The sequence below is a fragment of the Neovison vison genome, chromosome 8 (assembly GCF_020171115.1).
Source record: "Neovison vison isolate M4711 chromosome 8, ASM_NN_V1, whole genome shotgun sequence".
NCBI lineage: Eukaryota > Metazoa > Chordata > Mammalia > Carnivora > Mustelidae > Neogale > Neogale vison.
Genome location: NC_058098.1, coordinates 29,891,171 through 29,909,452, shown reverse-complemented (window position 1 = coordinate 29,909,452; position 18,282 = coordinate 29,891,171). Strand labels below are relative to the sequence as shown.

Here is an 18,282-nt window from a genome sequence, read left to right as displayed (position 1 = left end):
GATCTTGAAAAGAAAAGAAAAGAAAAGTTAACACCTCTCGCTATCAGAATACCGGCCACCCTTTCTCCGGATTTACCACTCAGTACACAAACCTTTAAAGAAAGAAACAGATGTTGTCAAAGCAGGAAGGATCCCCTGTGTCTGGGATTCTGTGGCTTTGCGCAGTTGTTCCCGGTGGCCACCCCAGGGACAGGGACTGCCCGCGACCGCCTCGCCTTTGCCGGGCACCAAGCCCGCAGCACCGCGGCTCCACCCGCTCCCCCGACCCGCGCTCTGGGGCTGGCGGCCACCCCGACGCCCAGGAGCGTTCGGAGCCGCCGGGGCACCTCTCGAGGGCGCCCGCCTCCCTTCTCCTAGGGGCACTACCGCCGGGTTCGGGCCAGGGCCCCTCTGGGCAGGGTCGGTGAGCAGGCGGAGACAGAGGTCCGCCCACGGGACCATGGAGGGGGGCGACCCGAGCAGCAGCAGGTGGCCCCCACCCTACCCTCTCCTCCACCAGCCCCCGATGGCCCTCAAAGGCCCTTCCGAGGGGCCCCGCCCCATCCCCACCCGCTCCGCCCCGGCGGGGAGAACGCGCCGAGACCTACCCCGCGGCTTGGCGCTGGCTGATCCCCGAGGGGCCGCACGGATTCCGCAGGCCCTGCTCCTAACCTTAGACAGCCGCTCCGGTTCCCCGAGGGCGCACGGGGTCTGGCCGGGGGCCAGGGTCGGGCGGATGGGCTGCGGGGTTCAGTGCGGGGTGGCGCGGGAGGCGGCCGACCGGGTGCTCTGGGCGTGGGTCGGCCTGGATCCAGCCGGGGCGGAGCCGGGAGCCGGGAGCCGCGTCGTGGAGGCCGGGGCGCTCTCAGCGATGGGCTGGGGGTCTCGGAGAGCTGGAGGGTCGAGGGCGTGGCTGCTGCTGCTGCTACTCTTGAGGCTACCTTTGCCGTTGTGGGGGGTCGAGGCGTTTCAAGGTGAGTGCGACGTGCCCCGGCGGGCCGGCGAGGTCGCCGTCAGCCACCACGGTGGCTGGGAGGACAAGGGAGGGTCTCCGCAGGACCTGTTCGGGGACTCTCAGCTGTACTTGGGCTGGCCTTGTGGCCCAGATTGACACACTCTGCCCAGATGCCGCAGTGCCAATAACAAAGCATTGGCGGGGTGGGGGGTGGGGGTGGGGTCCCCTCTGAGCATCTGCCCAAATTCCCAAACTCCTCTGCCAGGTTTTTCTGCCTTGACCACCCCCAGACCCCACCCATCGGTGTGGACTTTCCTGCATCTCCCTCCCTGAGGCCCAGCGCACTGGTTGCCCAGAGCCCCTGCTGTGCCCTCAGACTCATGCAGCCTGCATCCCAGGGCCTGGGGGGCAGTGTGTGTGTGTGTTGTTGATATTGTTGCCTTGTTTGATGAGATAGAGAAAGGTACTTCAGAAAGAAGGGGCCCTGGAAGGTAACCTCCACAACCCCGGTGTGCAGGAGGACTGACTGTGTCCTGTTCCCTCTATGGAAGCACCCTGTGCAGGGACTGGGAGCACACCTGGGAGGGGGCCGGAATGGCCAGCTGGGCTGGGCAGCCTGGGGGCACTGGGTTCCAGAGCACTGTCAGGGAGTACCCAAAAGGGATAGGGTCCTGTTCTGTCCTGGGGTCCCAAGAGGGTAGGATGACAGCCCTCATGCCTTTGGATGGCTACTCCTCCTCATCCTGGGGTGGGAGGTGGTTGGGAGAGGGTGGGTGACCCCTGAAGTGAGTGGAGAAGGGCTTTGTGCTCCTCAATATCACACTGGCTCCCTAACCCTCATCACCACAGCTCCATCTCTGCCTCCCCTTCTTCCTCAGGGGTGCCATGAAGAGAATCCCCAACCCACATGCACACAGGCACACCCTCTCCTCTTTACCTGGGAGGCCCAGGGCCAGCAAGAGGAAGTTCTCCACACCCAGTTAGTCCTCTCTGGGATGGGCTGCCCCCGACATATGCCTCCTCTTAGATTCACTCCGATTCCTCCCCCATTGTGGCAACTGGCTCATCCAAGCCAGGAGGGCTTCCTGGGAGAAGGGGACTCCTATAGCTGCTGCTGTTCTGGGTCTCTGATGATGAGGGCTGGGGGAGAGGATGGAGGAAAAGAAAGGAGTTGGGGTGGCCTGGCAGGAGCTGGAACACTTCCGCAGTCCGCTGTCTGAATGTGGGGTCAGGGCTGGCTGGGTGGTGGGTAGCTGTCAGTTTTGGGAGCTGGGCTCGCTTCCCCAGGGATTGTGTCAGAGGACAGGGAGGGCTGCCTACAGGCTCTGGGCTGCCTGGGGCCTGACTCCTGCAGGGCGGTTGTGGCAAGAGCTGCTGGGACCCACTGTGGGGTGCGGGGCTGGGAGCATTCCAGGGGAGCATTCCAGAGCCTTCTGAGTAATGCTTGGCTCTAGTATTCCTCCAGAGCCCCCTTAAGCACACCCGGCCTGGGAGCACTCAGACTGTGTCCCCCCAGGCCGCCCCACCTTGAAAGATCCTGGAATCAGGCTTCTGAGCTAGGGTCCCTGAAGTCCTGCTTCCAGCATGAGGCCCCCCAAGGGGAGCTCTGGACAAGGTGGGCCTCCGCAGACATCTGGCTGTTGTTTTTCCCAGATGGTGAAGACACAGGCATCCTCTCTTCACAGATCTCTCACCCCAAAGGCATCTGCTGCCCAGTCTAAAAATACCCCAGGCTGCCTCCCCTTTCCCTTCCCTTCTGCACTGGGGGCCTTGATCTCTTCCTCGTGGTCTCTGACCCCAAGCCTCCCCCAGGTCAATGGGGCTCCTACCTCCCCAGCTGAGCTATCCTTCCCAGGCTTTCTTCTGCCTGGTGGCTCCTTGGTTCCAAGGATACTCCATGGGTGGCCATCCTTTCCCGGGCTTTGAATGTTGAAGATGGAGTCTTCTGTTCCACCTGGCTGAGGTCCTATAACCTCATCCCTCTGCCGTCCCCACCCCCCCATACTCCCCCTCATCTTTTTCTCTGTCCTCCCCCCCAGGAAACCACCCTGGAAAACCAGTCACCTTGCACTGGGTCCCAGATGGAAGAATCAGGCGCCTGGTCACCCTGGAGGAGCCGGTTAGTGCCAGCTTGTACTTCCCCTCGCAGGGGCCCAGGGTCTTCCAGCCACTCTGCCCCTCCTCATTCAGCCTGGCAGTTTGGCTGGGGGCCTTTTAGCCCCTTCCCAGAAGGTTGGCAGGTGGGGGTGGGGAGATAGCTGGCTCACATGAGCCTTCACACATGGAAGTCATTTTCAGGCTTCCTCCCCCTTGCTCCCTCCCTCCCAGAATTATCCAGACCACCCCCATCCCCCAGCAGAGGTGGAGCCAGAATTTGTGGGGCCTGAAACTTTTCAGGGACCTCTTTAAGAAAACACCCAAATATCTTCCTTTTGCCAAGTTTACTAGAACAAGTTACCCTGTGGACACATTGTTGTCAGCTTTCCTGGCTCACTCAGAATCCACTTCTGGACAGGGGACACTGGTTACTCTCCTAGTGTTGTCCAAGGGCACCTGACTTTGTTTCTCCAGGACGCTCCGCCCTAGCTTCCTGCCAACGCCCACCCATCACTTCCAGAATAACTGTGTCCCCATCTGTATTGATCACACAGCTGTGCTACAAACCAGGAGGCCAGTGCCCTTGGTATCCCCATTTCACAGAGAGGCAAAGAAGCCCAGAGAGGTTGAGAAAGTTTCTAAGGTCACACAACCTGAGACCAGAACCCTGAGGCCCACTAAAGTCTGAAACACTTGTAACCATTGACCAGTGGCTCCCCCAGATCTAGAGAGTCCCCTTCATCCTGAATTTCAGGCAAGAGAAGACAACCCACTGTCTAAGCCAGCAAGGAGGAAGGCAGGTGGACACTGTCATTAAGGCTAGGAGGGCCCCATAGGCTCCACAGCTTTTAATCAAAGAACTTCCCTGGGTCCCTGAGACCCTCGGGGGCCCCCATTCAAGCTGGCCCAAGCTTTGAGTTGGTTGTCCTGGACACCACTGCCAGAAGGGAAGTCTAGGCACATGTTGGGGTCACAGTGACTTGGTCCTCCCTCCCAGTCCAGCCTGGGCTGTGATGAGGCTGGGTATCCCAGAAGGCATTGCTTTCCCTTGCCTCCGGGAAGCCTGCCAAGATGAGGACAGCAGGCAGAGTTGAGGTAGGGAGTCCCGTCCAAGAGGCAGCAAATACCCACATTTCAGGTTAGGGGTGGGGTGCGTAGTGAATAGCAGGGTCACCAGGAGGGCAGGAAGCAAGGACATCAGGGGCTTTAGGACAGAGAGAGGGGAGCCCAGGGCTGGTGTTGAGGTAGGAGGAGGCTTACCATCTGGGGCAGCTGTCCGTGCTTGGTGCCAACATTTCTCCAACAAAGTAAGTGGCATTCTGGTCACGTGAGCTCATGCTTAGAGCCTTGGAGAGGTCTCTTGGCTGGGGTGGGGGATCTTGTCTGCTCCCCACCTGCAGAGAAAAGGCCCCCAGAAGAATCTGAGCCCCTTGGCCTGGGGCCCAGCCCAATGCATGGTGGGATAAAAGGGAGGGGCCAGCAAGGGTGGGGGCCCACATTCCGAAGACACAACAGCTCTCCATGATGCTCCTGGGCCCGCTCCAACTCTGGGCCCCCAGCCAGGCAGAGTGGACAAGGCGGGGCAGAGGGGGTATTCCCACAGGGTGGGAGAGGCAAAGAAGCTGTGGGGAAGGAGAGGCTGGCCCAGGCTCAGCCTCCTGACATCTAGCTGAGTTTTCCTCTTGGCCTGGAATTGGGGGGCGGGGTTAATGTTTACTCCACAGGCTCAGTGAAGCAGGTGTGGGGCAGGCCTTCAGGAGGCCAGGGAAATTTTTGATTTGTCAGAATTGGAGAAGGAGGGAGTAAAGTCTGAATTCCACACGGAGTGGGGAGCAGCAAGACACAGAAAAAAGAGGTTGTAAGGATGCCCAAGTCCAGGACCCCACTGTCCTCCCCACTTAGAGCAAGGCTTCTGGCTGTGAAGCAGGAGGGAGAGCCAGAGCAAGAGCCCGGTCACCCTGTGTAAGGCAGCACACCTTTCTGGGATGCCTTGTCTCATCTCTCCGGAGGACATTCATCTAGCGGGCTGTGTCAAATGCCTGTTGTCAGAACCAAAAGCACCCCGAGTTTGGGAACATATATGCCCGCATATTCTCACCCCACCCCCATCCATACCTACCGTGGCAAGTGGGGAGCCTGCTGCCCCCTGCCCCCCGACTCTCCCTCACCAGCCTGCTCCCCATCCCTGCTCTTCTTCTTGCCCAGGTCTCGAAGCTAGACTCGGGGCTGGTGGCCTTGAAGGCTGAAGGGCAGGAGCTCCTGCTGGAGCTGGAGAAGAGTCAGTGAGTACCAGGCTGGGGGGGAGGATAGCAACCAAGAACAGCCCCCCACTCTCTGGGGGGAGGGAATCTGTGGGGGGCAGGGACTGAGGGGAACACATGAGGGAGGCTGGCTGGAGGGAGGGCCCCAGAGGCAGGGGTACAGGTGACAGAAAAAGGCACGCCACCCTATTACCGGGTCCCTCAAGGCAGAAATAGGCTGCTGAGGCTGGGTCAGGCCAGCTGTGGGGCACACACCCCACTCCAGCCCCAGGAGCACCTTGTTAGTTTCCTGCCAGAAATGAGTGAGCATCACCCTGTGGGCTCAAAGGGTGTGCTGAGTCCGAAGAGACTCCGAGATGGATTCCATAGTTGGGAAGGTGCTCAGGGCTAAGGGACAGCAGGGACAAAGGTGCAGTAGCTAGCAAATCAAGGCTCTTTCAGGGGGAGGCAATTTGTCTGGCTTGCCTGGAGGGTCTCCATCTGCAGGGAAAGGAGCAGTGGGAAATGAAACTGGGGGGACCCGTTAGGGCCAGATCACAGAGGCCATTTTAAGGCTGAGTGTCCAGGATGAGGCAAAGGCAAAGATTCTGAGCTGGTGAATGAGGAGGCAGAGCTGGGCCAGGTGGGATGGGTGTCGAAGGTGGAGCGTGGGGTCTGGAAACCACCCAGACGGAATTACCAACAGCTTTCATTCATTGAGTGCTTGCTTCATCAGACGCACTGTTGCAAGCACTCTGCACATGCTGACTTCTTCCCCCATGGAGCCAGATGCACCAGGAACACATTCTAGTTCCACACATCTCAGCACAGTTTTTCTGGGGTTCAACATCCCCACACAGGAAAGGGGGTGACCACATCAACTACTCCTCAGGTTGAGTGTGTTGTGTGTGTTGGGGGAGCCAAACTGGAGAAGGTGGAAGAAAGACTATGAGGTGGAGAAGCAGGTATCGCAGGTCTTTGTGGTGGTCTGGCAGTAAAGAGGTCAAGGTGAGATGGGGGTTGAGGATTTTCTTTACAGAAGAGAAACTGACTCATGGTTCATTCACCTTGGTGAGAAGGACCCTGGAGAGATGGAGAAGAATGGTGGCATTGTTACTGGAATGGGGTCTGAAGAAGGTGGGGATGGGGATTCCTGCTCTGGTGGGCAGGCAGGAACAGCTGTGAGCAGGTGGGGATTCTCTTTTTCTCTGGAAGTATGGGGTGAGCATCACTGATGGACAGGTGGGGAGATATGTATGGTCTAGGGGCCAGAGAAGATCTCAAGGATTTGGGGGGCAGGGAAGAAGACAAGAGAGGGTTGACCAAATGCCCAACAAGGCTGAGCAGCAGGTAGGGCCACCAAGGGAGGTCACTGCACTTCCTTGGCTCCGGGTCCCACTTCCTCATCAGTGTCTCCTGAATCCTCCCTCCTGCCCCTCCCCAGACCAACAGACCCAGATGCCTGCCACAGGTCCCACAGGGACCACAAACTCTTTCCCCATTCCTGCTCCTCCCTGGTGCCTCCCACACCCCCACTTTCCACACCTCAGCCATTGCCAAGGCTCCTTCCTGCCCTCCACCTTTCTCCCTCTAGCCCAGGGTTTTTCTGATCTGAGCAACGCACAGTGGTTCCTGTCTGTTCCCAAACATCCACGTGGGTGCTTCCTCAGTGCTAGCATTCAGGGAGGAAGGCTGGGAGGGCATCCTGGAAGAGGCCAGGCTGAATTACGTGACTCCTACAACACCCCCTTCCCAGCAGGCTGCTGGCCCCAGGATACACAGAAACCCACTATAGCCCAGATGGGCACCCAGTGGTGCTGGTCCCCAACCACACGGTGAGATACTTCCATGGGCTCTGAGGACAGGGTAAGGGTGCTGGGGGGGGGGTGCACTCCCTGAGGACCTCTCCACCATTCCTTCTCCATTCTCCTCCTCTTCTTAAGGAGAGCCTGCAGCCAGCCCCCCACCATGTGCGCGCTCTCTCTCTCTATCTCTCTCTGTATCTCACGCCTCCCAGTTCAGCCCTGGCTGAGCTTTGGGGCTGGGTCCCTTGCTCTCCAGGACCACTGCCTCTACCATGGGCACGTGAGGGGCTTCCCTGACTCCCGGGTGGTCTTCAGCACCTGCTCCGGGATGAGGTGAGGCATTCTGGGGGAGGGGCCTGGGCCTGGGCCTGGGGAAACAGTCCCTTCTCACCCTTCTCTGCACTCCTCACATCCTAGGGGCCTGATCACACTGGACAGGAATGCCAGTTACTATGTGCATCCTTGGTCAGCCAGAGACTCTGAGGCCTTCGTCACTCACAAGATGTTCCAGATCGGGCAGCTGCTTGGCTGGAAAGGGGCCTGTGGCCACAGGGATGCCAGGAACAAAGGGGACATGGCTAGCCTTTCTCGTGCCACTCAGGTCAAGGTCAGGGGCACTGACAGGAGTGGGAATGGGAATGCAGTAACCCCTGCATATAGGAATACACAGTCCCCAGTTCAGGGCCTCCAATCCTGACATTTCTATCTGGAGGGTGAATAAACAAGTTCCAGCAATCTTTAAAGTTAAATTTGTGCTTCCTGGGAATTGAGGTTAGCGGTCAGGACTCAAGCCTGGCAGCCTGTCACTGAAGGTCACCATTGTCTCTCCCCAGGAGAGGCGGGAGGTCGGCAGGAGCCCAAAGTTCTTGGAGTTGTACATTGTGGCTGACCACACACTGGTGAGCCAGAGGCCCCAGGGGGCTGGCAGGGTGGGATGGGGCCCTTCAGCCTGTGACACCCTCTTATGTCTGCCTTTCCAGTTTTTGACCCAGCACCGGAACCTGAACCACACCAAACAGCGTCTCCTGGAGGTGGCCAACTATGTGGACCAGGTTGGCGTTGGTGGAAAGACAACCCTGATGGGGGTGACTGCCACATAGGCTGGCAAGTCCTGAGGCAGGAGGTGGAGGGGCTGGGAGATGGGGGGGCGTGTTGTGGTGTGGCAGGCTTGGAGATGAGGCCAGGGAACTGAGCAAAGAGGCACCCCAGGGAGGAGCACCGGCAGTGTGGCCTGTCCTGTCCTCACTCTCCCCACCCCACCCTCCCTCACCCCCCCCCATCTTCCTGTCCTCACCACCCTCCACCCCCCGTCTTGTCCACAGATTCTCAGGACTCTGGACATTCAGGTGGCCCTGACCGGCCTGGAAGTGTGGACGGAGCAGGATCAGAGCCGCGTCACGCCAGACGCCAATGCCACGCTCTGGGCCTTCCTGCACTGGCGCCGAGGGCTGAGGGCACGGCGGCCACACGACTCTGCGCAGCTGCTCACGTGGGTGCCCCCCACACCCACGCGGGGCCCCGACCTGGCGGCCCAGAATCCTGGCCCCTCCAGGTCATGCTGCATTCTGCCTTCAGGGGCCGCGCCTTCCAGGGCGCCACCGTGGGCTTGGCGCCCATCGAGGGCATGTGTTGCGCGGAGAGCTCCGGAGGCGTGAGCACGGTGAGCTCCACCCCCTCCCCTCGCCCCCGACAGCAGTGGGGAGAAGAGGGCAGGAGGCAGGGGGCAAGGAAGGTCTAGGAGGAGGAGGCGGCATCCCCGCAACCCGCCCCGACTGTTCCCACTCCCTCTCAGGACCACTCGGAGCTTCCCATTGGCGCAGCAGCCACCATGGCCCACGAGATAGGTCACAGCCTTGGCCTCAGCCACGACCCTGACGGCTGCTGTGTGGAGGCGGCGGCCGAGCAAGGCGGCTGTGTCATGGCCGCGGCCACCGGGTACGAACGCCGCGGTCAGGCAGGGGCTGTAGGGGAGGCCCCGCGGGACCAGGGCCCTTTCCTTTTCTTTGGGAGAAATGATTACGCAAAATGGGGATATGATCATAGCACCGACCCGAGAGTTCTTTATGACGCTTGAAGGGAGAAAAGGCAGAAAAAGTGGATTGTCAAAAGTATGAAGATTATTTTCAGAACATTCTAGCAAGGATTCTCCAACCCCGGGAGGTACAGTTCTAGGTCGCGATCCGACCTCGAGTCCTGGGCTGCCTGGTCCTGGCGTGACGCCTTCCAGCCTTGGGCTCACAGCGTGACCTTGTGCAGGTTCCTTGCCCTCGTTGGGCCCGGCTTTTAGAGGCTCCGGGCCGTTGGTCGCTTAGGCAGTGTGATTGCGCCTGGGGTCTGTGTGGCCAAGTACAGGGGGTACTGGTGGGAGGGGATGGGGGCCGAGCAGGGAGCCGAGGGTGGTGGTGCCAGCACGCGGGATGCCCTTCCCCGCCCGTAGGCGCCCATTCCCGCGGGTGTTCAGCGCCTGCAGCCGGCGCCAGCTGCGCGCCTTCTTCCGCAAGGGGGGCGGTGCGTGCCTTTCCAACGCGCCCGACTCGGGGCTCCTCGTGCCCCGGGCGCGCTGCGGGAACGGCCTCGTGGAGGACGGCGAGGAGTGCGACTGCGGCGCCAGCCAGGTCAGGTCCGCGCTCCCCGCCCCCGGCGACACGAGGCTGGCGCCCCACCCTCCCCTTCCCCAACGCCCCTCCGAGGTCTGGGGTGCGGCATCCTTACCGGCTGGTCCCCACATCCCCTTTTCGGCTCCAGGAGTGCCCGGACGCCTGCTGCTTCGCCCACAACTGCTCGCTGCGCGCGGGGGCCCAGTGCACCCACGGGGACTGCTGCGCTCGCTGCCTGGTGAGGGCGTGGGAGGCTCGGGGTGACGGGTTAGGGGGCGCTTGCGAGCCCACCTGTTGGTCTTGGCTGATTGGCGCGCTCGGGTCCCCCGGCGGGTGCCGGCTGTATTCGAGCAGGGCCCTCCCTGGCCCTCCAGCCTCTGCGCCGCGCTCTCTGTCTTGATCTCACGGTCTGTTGTCCCTCTGTGCCTCGGCCAACCTCCCTCCACCTGCGTAGCTGAAGCCGGCCGGCGTGCCGTGCCGCGGAGCTGTGGGTGACTGTGACCTCCCAGAGTTTTGCACGGGCGCCTCCCCTTACTGCCCCCCGGACTTTTACCTCCTGGACGGCTCGCCCTGTGCTGGCGGCCGGGGCTATTGCTGGAATGGCGCATGTCCTACACTGGAGCAGCAGTGCCAGCAGCTCTGGGGGCCTGGTGAGACTACCAGAGCACCCCGGACCATCCTCGGGTGTGCGCTGTTTTCTACTCTAGGGAAGATTGGGGGGATTGCTAGGGGGACGGAAGCCAGTGCAGTTTCGCCCTTGCTTCCTCAGGCTCCAGCCCAGCACCAGAGGCCTGTTTCCAGATCGTGAACTCCGCGGGAGACGCCCACGGGAACTGCGGGGAGGACAGCAAGGGTGGCTTTGTGCCTTGTGCGCAGAGGTGGGGAGTATAGGGGAGGGCGGGGAAGCTGGGTAGTGCGCTGGGGCAAGGACACATGTCACTGTTTGATAGCCCTGCACTTTCCTCCCCAGGGATGCTCAGTGCGGGAAGCTGCAGTGCCTCGGTGGGGAGCAGCAGCCACGCCCATCGCACACTATGCGGGTGGACTCCACCATTGGACTAGGCAGCGATGAGGTGACCTGCAGGGGAGTCTTTGTGATGCCCGGTGTCCAGCTGGATGTGCTCGACTTGGGCCTGGTAGAGCCAGGCACCCAGTGTGGACCTAGCATGGTGAGCCCTGCACCCTTCCCCCAGTGCTGAAGTCCTGCCTGTGGGAGAATCACTCCCCCTAACTGCCCAGTGCACACACTGCCCCTAGGTGTGCCAGGACAGGCGCTGCCGAAACACTACCTTCTGGCAGCTGGAGCAATGCCTGGCAGCCTGCCATGGCCGTGGGGTGAGTGACCAGAATGTGATTTGGGGGGGGCGGTGATGACCTTGGAGTTCCTGACCCTGTGGGATCCTCCTCCTTTCTTCTTCTCTGTAGGTTTGCAACAGTAACCAAAACTGCCACTGTGCTCCAGGGTGGGCTCCGCCCTTCTGCGACAAGCGAGGGTTTGGTGGCAGTGTGGACAGTGGCCCCATGCAGCCTGAAGGTGTGTCCATGGTGGACAAGTGGGGAGAGGCTAGGGAGGTGCCCTTGCTAAGTACTCAGACTTACCCTGTTGTCCACAGACCACAAGGTCTTCCTGCTGGCAGTGATGCTTAGCTTCTTGTTGCCGTTGCTCCTGGGGGCTGGCCTGGCCTGGTGCTGCTTCCGGTGCCCAGGATCCCGTCTCCTGCCATGCCTCTGGGGCTTGAGGAGGGATGCCCCAAGCCGAGGGTAGGCTCTGAGCCCACTCAAGCGCTCCCTGCTCTGCAGAACTCAGCTGGGCCTGGGGAAGCAGGGGTGGGGTGCTCAGACCTTGCCCCTGGCTACACAGAGGAGGGAGTGGGCAGAGGCGGTGGAAAAGAGCCTTGAGCAGGAGGCCACAGTGGGTGGGTGTGGATCCCCATGGGGCCCCCAAGCCCTCCCAGTTACTATGGTTCAGCCCCCCCTTGACCCCCTCTTTTGTCTCTCCCATCAGGGGACTGCCTCACCCTAGCCTGCCTTTGTTCTACAAGCTCATCCTGCAGGTCTCCACTGTGCCCTTCAGGACTTTCCTAGCCTCTCATGACTCATCTGCCTTTTTCCATTTCCTCTGCCTAAATCTCTTCTGTACATCTTTCAAGTTCACAAATGCTGGGCCTGGCACCTCCTTTCACTCCACACCACTGCTTAGCTAGGGGGCTGGCTGCTCTTGTGCCCAGGGCCTGCTCCTCACCCAGTTTTCCGTGACCTGTGAGCAGGTCACATAATACCTAAGCAGGGTTGATCACTGGGTGCTGGGCAGGGGAGGCCCCCTAGGGCACATCTGACACAGCCTGTTCTTGGGAGTGCTCTGGACAAGTTTCGGGCAAGGGCAGGGTTTGGGTTAGAGACTGGGGCTGAGGGCAGCCTGGACATGGGCAGGGCACCAGCCAGGTCCCAGGTCCCGAGAGGGCTTTGACACGATGAGCAGTGATTGCAGGTCTATGGGGGACGGGCAAGGTGCTCAGAGTTTGGTGTGTCAGCATCAGGGGGCCTAGAGGCCAGGTGTGGTGGGGGCACCCACATATCATCATTAAGGCAGAGTCTCGAGCGCAGTGGATACTGTTTTGGAGAGAGAGCGAAGGACAAGGCAAGGCTCTGGGAGATGGGACGTGGGCACCCAGGCATGGCTCTGAGTCATTGAGGGTGGCAGGGCCACCCAATGGCAAGGGGCACAGGAATACCTGATATTGGGGAGCACAGCCACTTGTTTTTGGAGCCTGAGTGATGCCAGTATCTGGAAGGTGCCAGGATGTTGGGGTGATGGCAGAGCTTGAGAAAAATGTCAGGACTAGAGAGAAGTGCCTGTGGCCCTGGGAGGGCAGGAGCCGGACCTGGAGCCTAGAACCCCAGGGCCTCTCCCAGGAGGGAGCAGGAGGGGAACTGGAGGCGGGGACATGGACCAGAAGGGTAGAGGCACATTAAAGGCAGAACTCAGGTCAGGTGTGTCTGCTCAGAACCACTGTGCCAGCCTCCTGCCCTCTTATCCCACTGCTCAGGCCCAAAGATGGCCCAAACAGGGACTGCCCCCCCAGCGGTGTTCACTCCATGGAATTGGTCCCAGCAGTCATTGGAGAGCCCCAGCCCTTGGGTGAGTGAGGCACAGAAGGAGATGGAGAGGGAAGTGAAGGATGCGCTCTTGCCTTCCACCTCCTTCCAGATGGACCCCCCTCCTTTCCATGTAGCACCCAGACACCCTGAGGCCCCAGTCCCCACCCTGCCCCAGGGACTCCTGCCAGTGGTCACAATATATGGCCTCCACCCATTGCTGCAGACCTTGAGAACTCTGCCAGAGCCCAGGAGCCACCTTGAGGAACCTCTGGCTGGGTGCCCTGCGTGCAACCCCAAGGTAGGCGGGGCCCTCCGCACATCACCCACCACCTCTGTTGTCCCAACTTGGAGGTAGCTGATCTTGGGTTATTATGCAAGTGAGACGTGACCTTGTGGAAGAGCATTGGTCACGGAGACCTGACGCTGGAAGGCCTTAGGGTGGGAGAGAGAGAAGTCATATCTCTTCTTGGGTCACTGATCCTCAGTGAGGGAGGAAAGGGGGTCTTGGCCCTCAGGGGCAACCCTTCCTCTTCATTTTCAGCGGTCAAGTCCAGAAGCCGAGATCCTGTGGCTGGTGAGAAGGAGCTCCTGAGATGAGGATACTTACCATGGACCGCTGGCAGCCTCTCCAGGGACTAGGTCTCTCAGGCGCAGAGCCACAGAGTCAGACCGTCTGCACTTTGGCAGCCTACAAATTGCTTTCCTAAGTTGAGCTTGCCCACCTACTCCAGGACCCCAGAGCTTTATCAGAAGGTGTGCAGTGCTGTCCGCATTCCTTAGGACTAGGGAATCCTGGTAGGGTACATACTGCAGCCCCAAAATCTATCAGTCCAAGGAGCGAAGGTCATGTAGTCACTGACCTCCTGTCAGCAGGAGGGCATGACCCAGCCTCTGTCCAGGGAGCCCCGGGGTCTCTGCTCCATGTACTTTACCCAGACCCAGGTCTGCAGAGACTGGTGACTGCTGGGCCAGAAGATAGCCCTCAGGGCCCTACAGTTCAGATGGAGTCCACTTCCCTGGAGCCTGGCCCCAGCAAACAGACAAAATGAAACAAAACAAAAAAATCCTTGGGACCCTCCACCGTTGCTTTTCCTGCCTTATCTTGTCTCTCAGGCACTTTCTCAGCCTCATCCCTGTTCTTGGTCCTGCACTTGAGGTTTCAGAGGAGTGTGGGGTCTGCTGTGGACACTACTCACCCTCTCCTCCAGGAGCTGTTTTAAAAACAGTGGGAGCTGGGGCGCCTGGGTGGCTCAGTGGGTTAGGCCGCTGCCTTCGGCTCGGGTCATGGTCTCAGGGTCCTGGGATTGAGGCCCGCATCGGGCTCTCTGCTCAGCAGGGAGCCTGCTTCCTCCTCTCTCTCTGCCTGCCTCTCTGCCTGCTTGTGATCTCTCTCTGTCAAATAAATAAATAAAATCTTTAAAAAAAAAAAAAAACAAAAAAAAAACAGTGGGAGCTGTTTTAAAAAGGACACCCAAGTAGAAGTCAAAAGAGAGACAAGCTGCCTTTGAGCCTCTGTGAGTCTTTCTCTGTATATCGATTCAACCCCAGGGGGCTCCCTATGAGTCCTAAGGGGTGGTAGCTGGTGGGTGGGGCCTCAGATGGCAGCCAGGGCCCCAGATGTACCTGGGCATAGGATGCTGCTCCCTAGCATGAACCATCCCTTTGCCCCACCTCTTTTGCCTCCCTTGGAGATTCTGAGAAGCCACTTACTCATAGAAGAATTGTTGGGTGTACCAGCAGCTTCTGTACCAGTCTTCTGTACCAGTACCAGTGCTTCTGTACCAGTCAGCTGTTGCTATAGAACAAAACCACTCCCCAAACATAGTAGTAGCTGGAAACAACTAATTCTGTGAATTGGCAAATTAGGTGTAATTCAGCTGCTGCTCAGCTGGGCCAGTCTACTTCTGGGTTTGGCTGGCTGTTGGCGAGAGTGATGAGGATGAGCAGGCTAAGCACCCATTTTCCAACAGATTAGCTCAGGCTGGCTCACATGACAGCCGCAGAGGGTTTGAGAGAGCAGGAGCAGGAGTAGGGCAAGGCAGGTGATGCACTTACCTTGAGCACCAAAAAATAAATAAAAAATAAAAAAATAAAGGCAATCAAGATAATCAATGCAAAAGATGCAAAAGTCAAAAGATCAAAATTAATGCCAAAAAAAATCAATGGGGAACAAAATATCAGAATTTTAATGGAAGACTGGATCAGTGACAGTGTCATGCCAAGCCACTTTGGAACCTGAGGCAGAAGGAAAAATTCGTAATAGTGATCATTTCTCACCCCAGTCCCAGCCGTGCCAGAAAGTAAATGGAAGCTTACAAGGCCTCTGGAAGGTTCTACAACCGGCACATTGAACTCCATAATGCCCTATCGGCACAAGCAAGTCACAGGGCCAGCCCAAGTTCCAGGGATTGGGAGAGAAACTCTACTTCTTGATGGGAAGAGCGGCAGAATCATGTTTCAGGGGCACAAAGGCTTGGGGGAATTTTGACAACGAACCATTCCTGCCACGAGCAGCAGAGAAGAGGTAGTCCTGGGCTTGGGCTGGCTTCCGCTCCATCAGCCCCAGAGACTGAATGAGGCAGTTTTCTACAGCTGCCTTATTCATTTTTTTTTTTTTTAATTTATTTGAGAGAGAGCAAGCAGGGGAAGGGGCAGCGGGAGAGGGAGAGAGAATCTCAAGCAGACTCCCCACTGAGCTTAGAGCCCGATGATGTGGGGCTCTATCTCAGGACGCAGAGATCATGACCTGAGCCGAAATCAAGAGTCAGACATTCAACTAACCGAGCCACCCCAGCGGCCCAAGCTGCTTTCAGTCTTGATTGTACCCATGAGATTTTTGATTTACAATGATGACCTGAGTACTGACATGGAGAGGTTAATGCCACTGAAAGTTTTTATTACTTATAATTCCCAAGAGAAGGGTGTCACACAGGGCCGTATGGGGAAGCACGACGTTCAGTGGGGAGGCAGAAGCACTAATACAGTGAGGGCAGAGCCTATACTAAGGTTTCTGCAGGAAAGGCGAGGCAGGGCAACTGACCAGCTGTGAGGTATAGGGGTGTCTCTAATGGTCTGGTACCTGGCCCTGGGATGATTTAGGGCAAGGCAAATATAGATTTTGTAAGGGTTAGGGAAAAGGAGGTGGTTGGGGGTATACACACCAGATTGGTTGGTCTGCATATGAGAGACATATTCATAGGCAAATTTTCATGAGCTCTAGGAATTAGGGTTAGAGGCAGTCTCTCCCAAGCTCCCTCTCCTCTGCTCCAAGTCAAGATGTTAAACCATCATCAAATACAGAAAATAGAGAACATAATGAATACATCTCCCCACATTCTCACCCTTTGGGGAGGTGATGTCTGGATCCCATGGGATTCCCACTTATATTGCATGTCTCAAAATACTTAAAATTGCATGATAAAGAGAAAAACATTGCATGATAAAAACTGAATGATCAAATATTGGGAGCCATGAGAGCAGTCCTTTGAGGAAAATGTATAGCTACAGTATTTTTTATTCAAAGAGAGCTGAAAGTCAGGGGACAAAGGTCCACATTTAAAAAGCTAGAAGCCCAAGGCCAGATGATTTTGCTGATGAATTCTACCAAACATTTAAAGAAGAACTAATGCCAGTCCTTTTCAAACTCTTCCAAAAAATTAAAAGAGGAGGGAACACTCCCAAATTCATTTTAGGAAACCAGCATTGCCCTGATACCAAAGTCAGCTAAGGATGATACACGAAAACTACAGGCCAATATCCCTGATGAGTACAGATGCAAAAATTCTCAACCAAATATTAGCAAAGTGAATTCAATAGCTCATTAAAGGGATCATACACCATGATCCAGTGGGATTTACCCCTGAGATGCCAGGATGGTTTAACATATGCAAATCAAGAAACGTGACATACCACATTAATAGAAAGATAAAAATCATATGAGTGTCTCAATAGATGCAGGACAAGCATTTGACAAAATACCACATCCTTTCATGATAAAGACAAAAAAAATAAAACTAGGCCCAGAAGGACTATAACTCAACATAACAAAGGTCAGATAATTGCAAACCCACAACTGACTTCATACTCAATGGTGAAAGATTGAAAACTTTTCCTCTAAGATCAGGAACAAGATAAGGATGCCCACTCCAACCACTCCCATGAAGTCTAAATGAGAGCAGAGCCCTTAGGATAAAAGAAAAAAGAATAAAAGGCCTTCAAATCAGATGGGGGAAGTAAATTTGTCTTTGTTTGCAGGTGACATGATTTTATTTTATTTCTTATTTTTTACCTTATTTTTTCAAAGATTTTATTTTTTTCTGGTTTTTTTTTTTAATTAACATAAGTGTATTATTTGCCCCGGGGTACAGGTCTGTGAATCGTCAGGCTTACACACGTCACAGCATGCACCATAGCACATACCTCCCCAAAGATTTTATTTTTAACCAATCTCTACACCCAGTGTGGGGCTTGAACTTAGAACTGCAAGATCAGGAGTCACGTGCTTCAACTGAGCCAGCCAGGTGCTCCGATGACATGATTTTATGTACAGAAAATGCTAACAACTCCACCAAAAAACGATTAGAACTAATCCCCAAATTTGGTAGTTAGAGCATACAAAATCAACATACAGAAATTAGGTGAGTTTCTCCTCACTGACAAATGATCTTTAACGGAAATAAAACTGCATTTGCAATTGCATTAAAAAAATCAAGGAATAAGTTCAACAAAGGAGGTAAGAGACCTGTACGCTGCAAACTACAAGACTTTGATGACAGAAACTGAACAAGACACAGATAAATGACAAGATATTCTGTGGTTATGAACAGGAAGAATCAGAACTGTACAGAGTCTATCCTACCCAGAGCCATCTATGGATGGCTGAAAGTGCAAGCTGAAAGTGGCTGATAGTGCAAGCCCTATCAAAATTCCATGGCATTTTTCACAGGAATAGAAAAGATAGCCCTATAATGTGTATGGGACCACAAAAGATCCCGAATAGTCAAAGCCATCCTGAGAAGCATAGATATAAGGGAACACTAACATTTCTGTTAGCAACTCATCTTCAAGTCTAAGGTTAGTTAACAATGAAAAGTTAAAATTATAAAAGAAGGGGAAGAACAACGATGTTTCACAAAGTTGACAGTTTGGCATGGGAGAGACAAGGTCTCCTGGGGGTGGGGGGTGGTAGTGGTGGTGGAGAGAGAGAGAGAGAGAGAGAGAGAGAGAGAGTGTGTGTGTGTGTGTGTGTGTGTGTGTGTTTCCACCTAGGCTGTGTGCCTCGGGACCTACCTGCAGACAAAGCGGAGGAGGGGGTGGGGGGAGACACACTCAGTGGAGCAGGATGTCATTCCCACTACAAGGCTCCTCCCCATGGGAGTGTCCGCGCGCCAGTACCAACGCAGCTTGCCGCTTGGGCTCCCACGCTGGGCTCAGGCCGCTGCTGGGAAGCAGACACCTGTCCCACTGGGGTTCTGCTTTCAGTCGTCCTCCCCATCTGTTTGCTGCCTGGC

At 56.6% G+C, this 18,282-nt stretch overlaps 1 protein-coding gene across 1 annotated transcript; it reads left to right on the top strand.

The window, feature by feature from the left end:
• The first annotated feature begins 786 nt into the window (after positions 1–786).
• ADAM33 (ADAM metallopeptidase domain 33) lies at positions 787–14,047 on the top strand. The gene is made up of 22 exons (XM_044263366.1): positions 787–953; positions 2,974–3,053; positions 5,237–5,313; positions 7,028–7,106; positions 7,333–7,409; positions 7,494–7,683; positions 7,910–7,975; positions 8,057–8,128; positions 8,399–8,565; positions 8,652–8,736; positions 8,869–9,011; positions 9,514–9,691; positions 9,822–9,911; positions 10,128–10,323; positions 10,443–10,551; positions 10,644–10,842; positions 10,931–11,008; positions 11,099–11,207; positions 11,287–11,434; positions 12,721–12,812; positions 12,907–13,070; positions 13,314–14,047. The coding sequence occupies exons 1-22, from the start codon at positions 851–853 to the stop codon at positions 13,362–13,364; spliced, it is 2,553 nt and encodes an 850-aa protein (XP_044119301.1). The 5' UTR covers positions 787–850; the 3' UTR covers positions 13,365–14,047.
• The last annotated feature ends 4,235 nt before the right edge of the window (positions 14,048–18,282 follow it).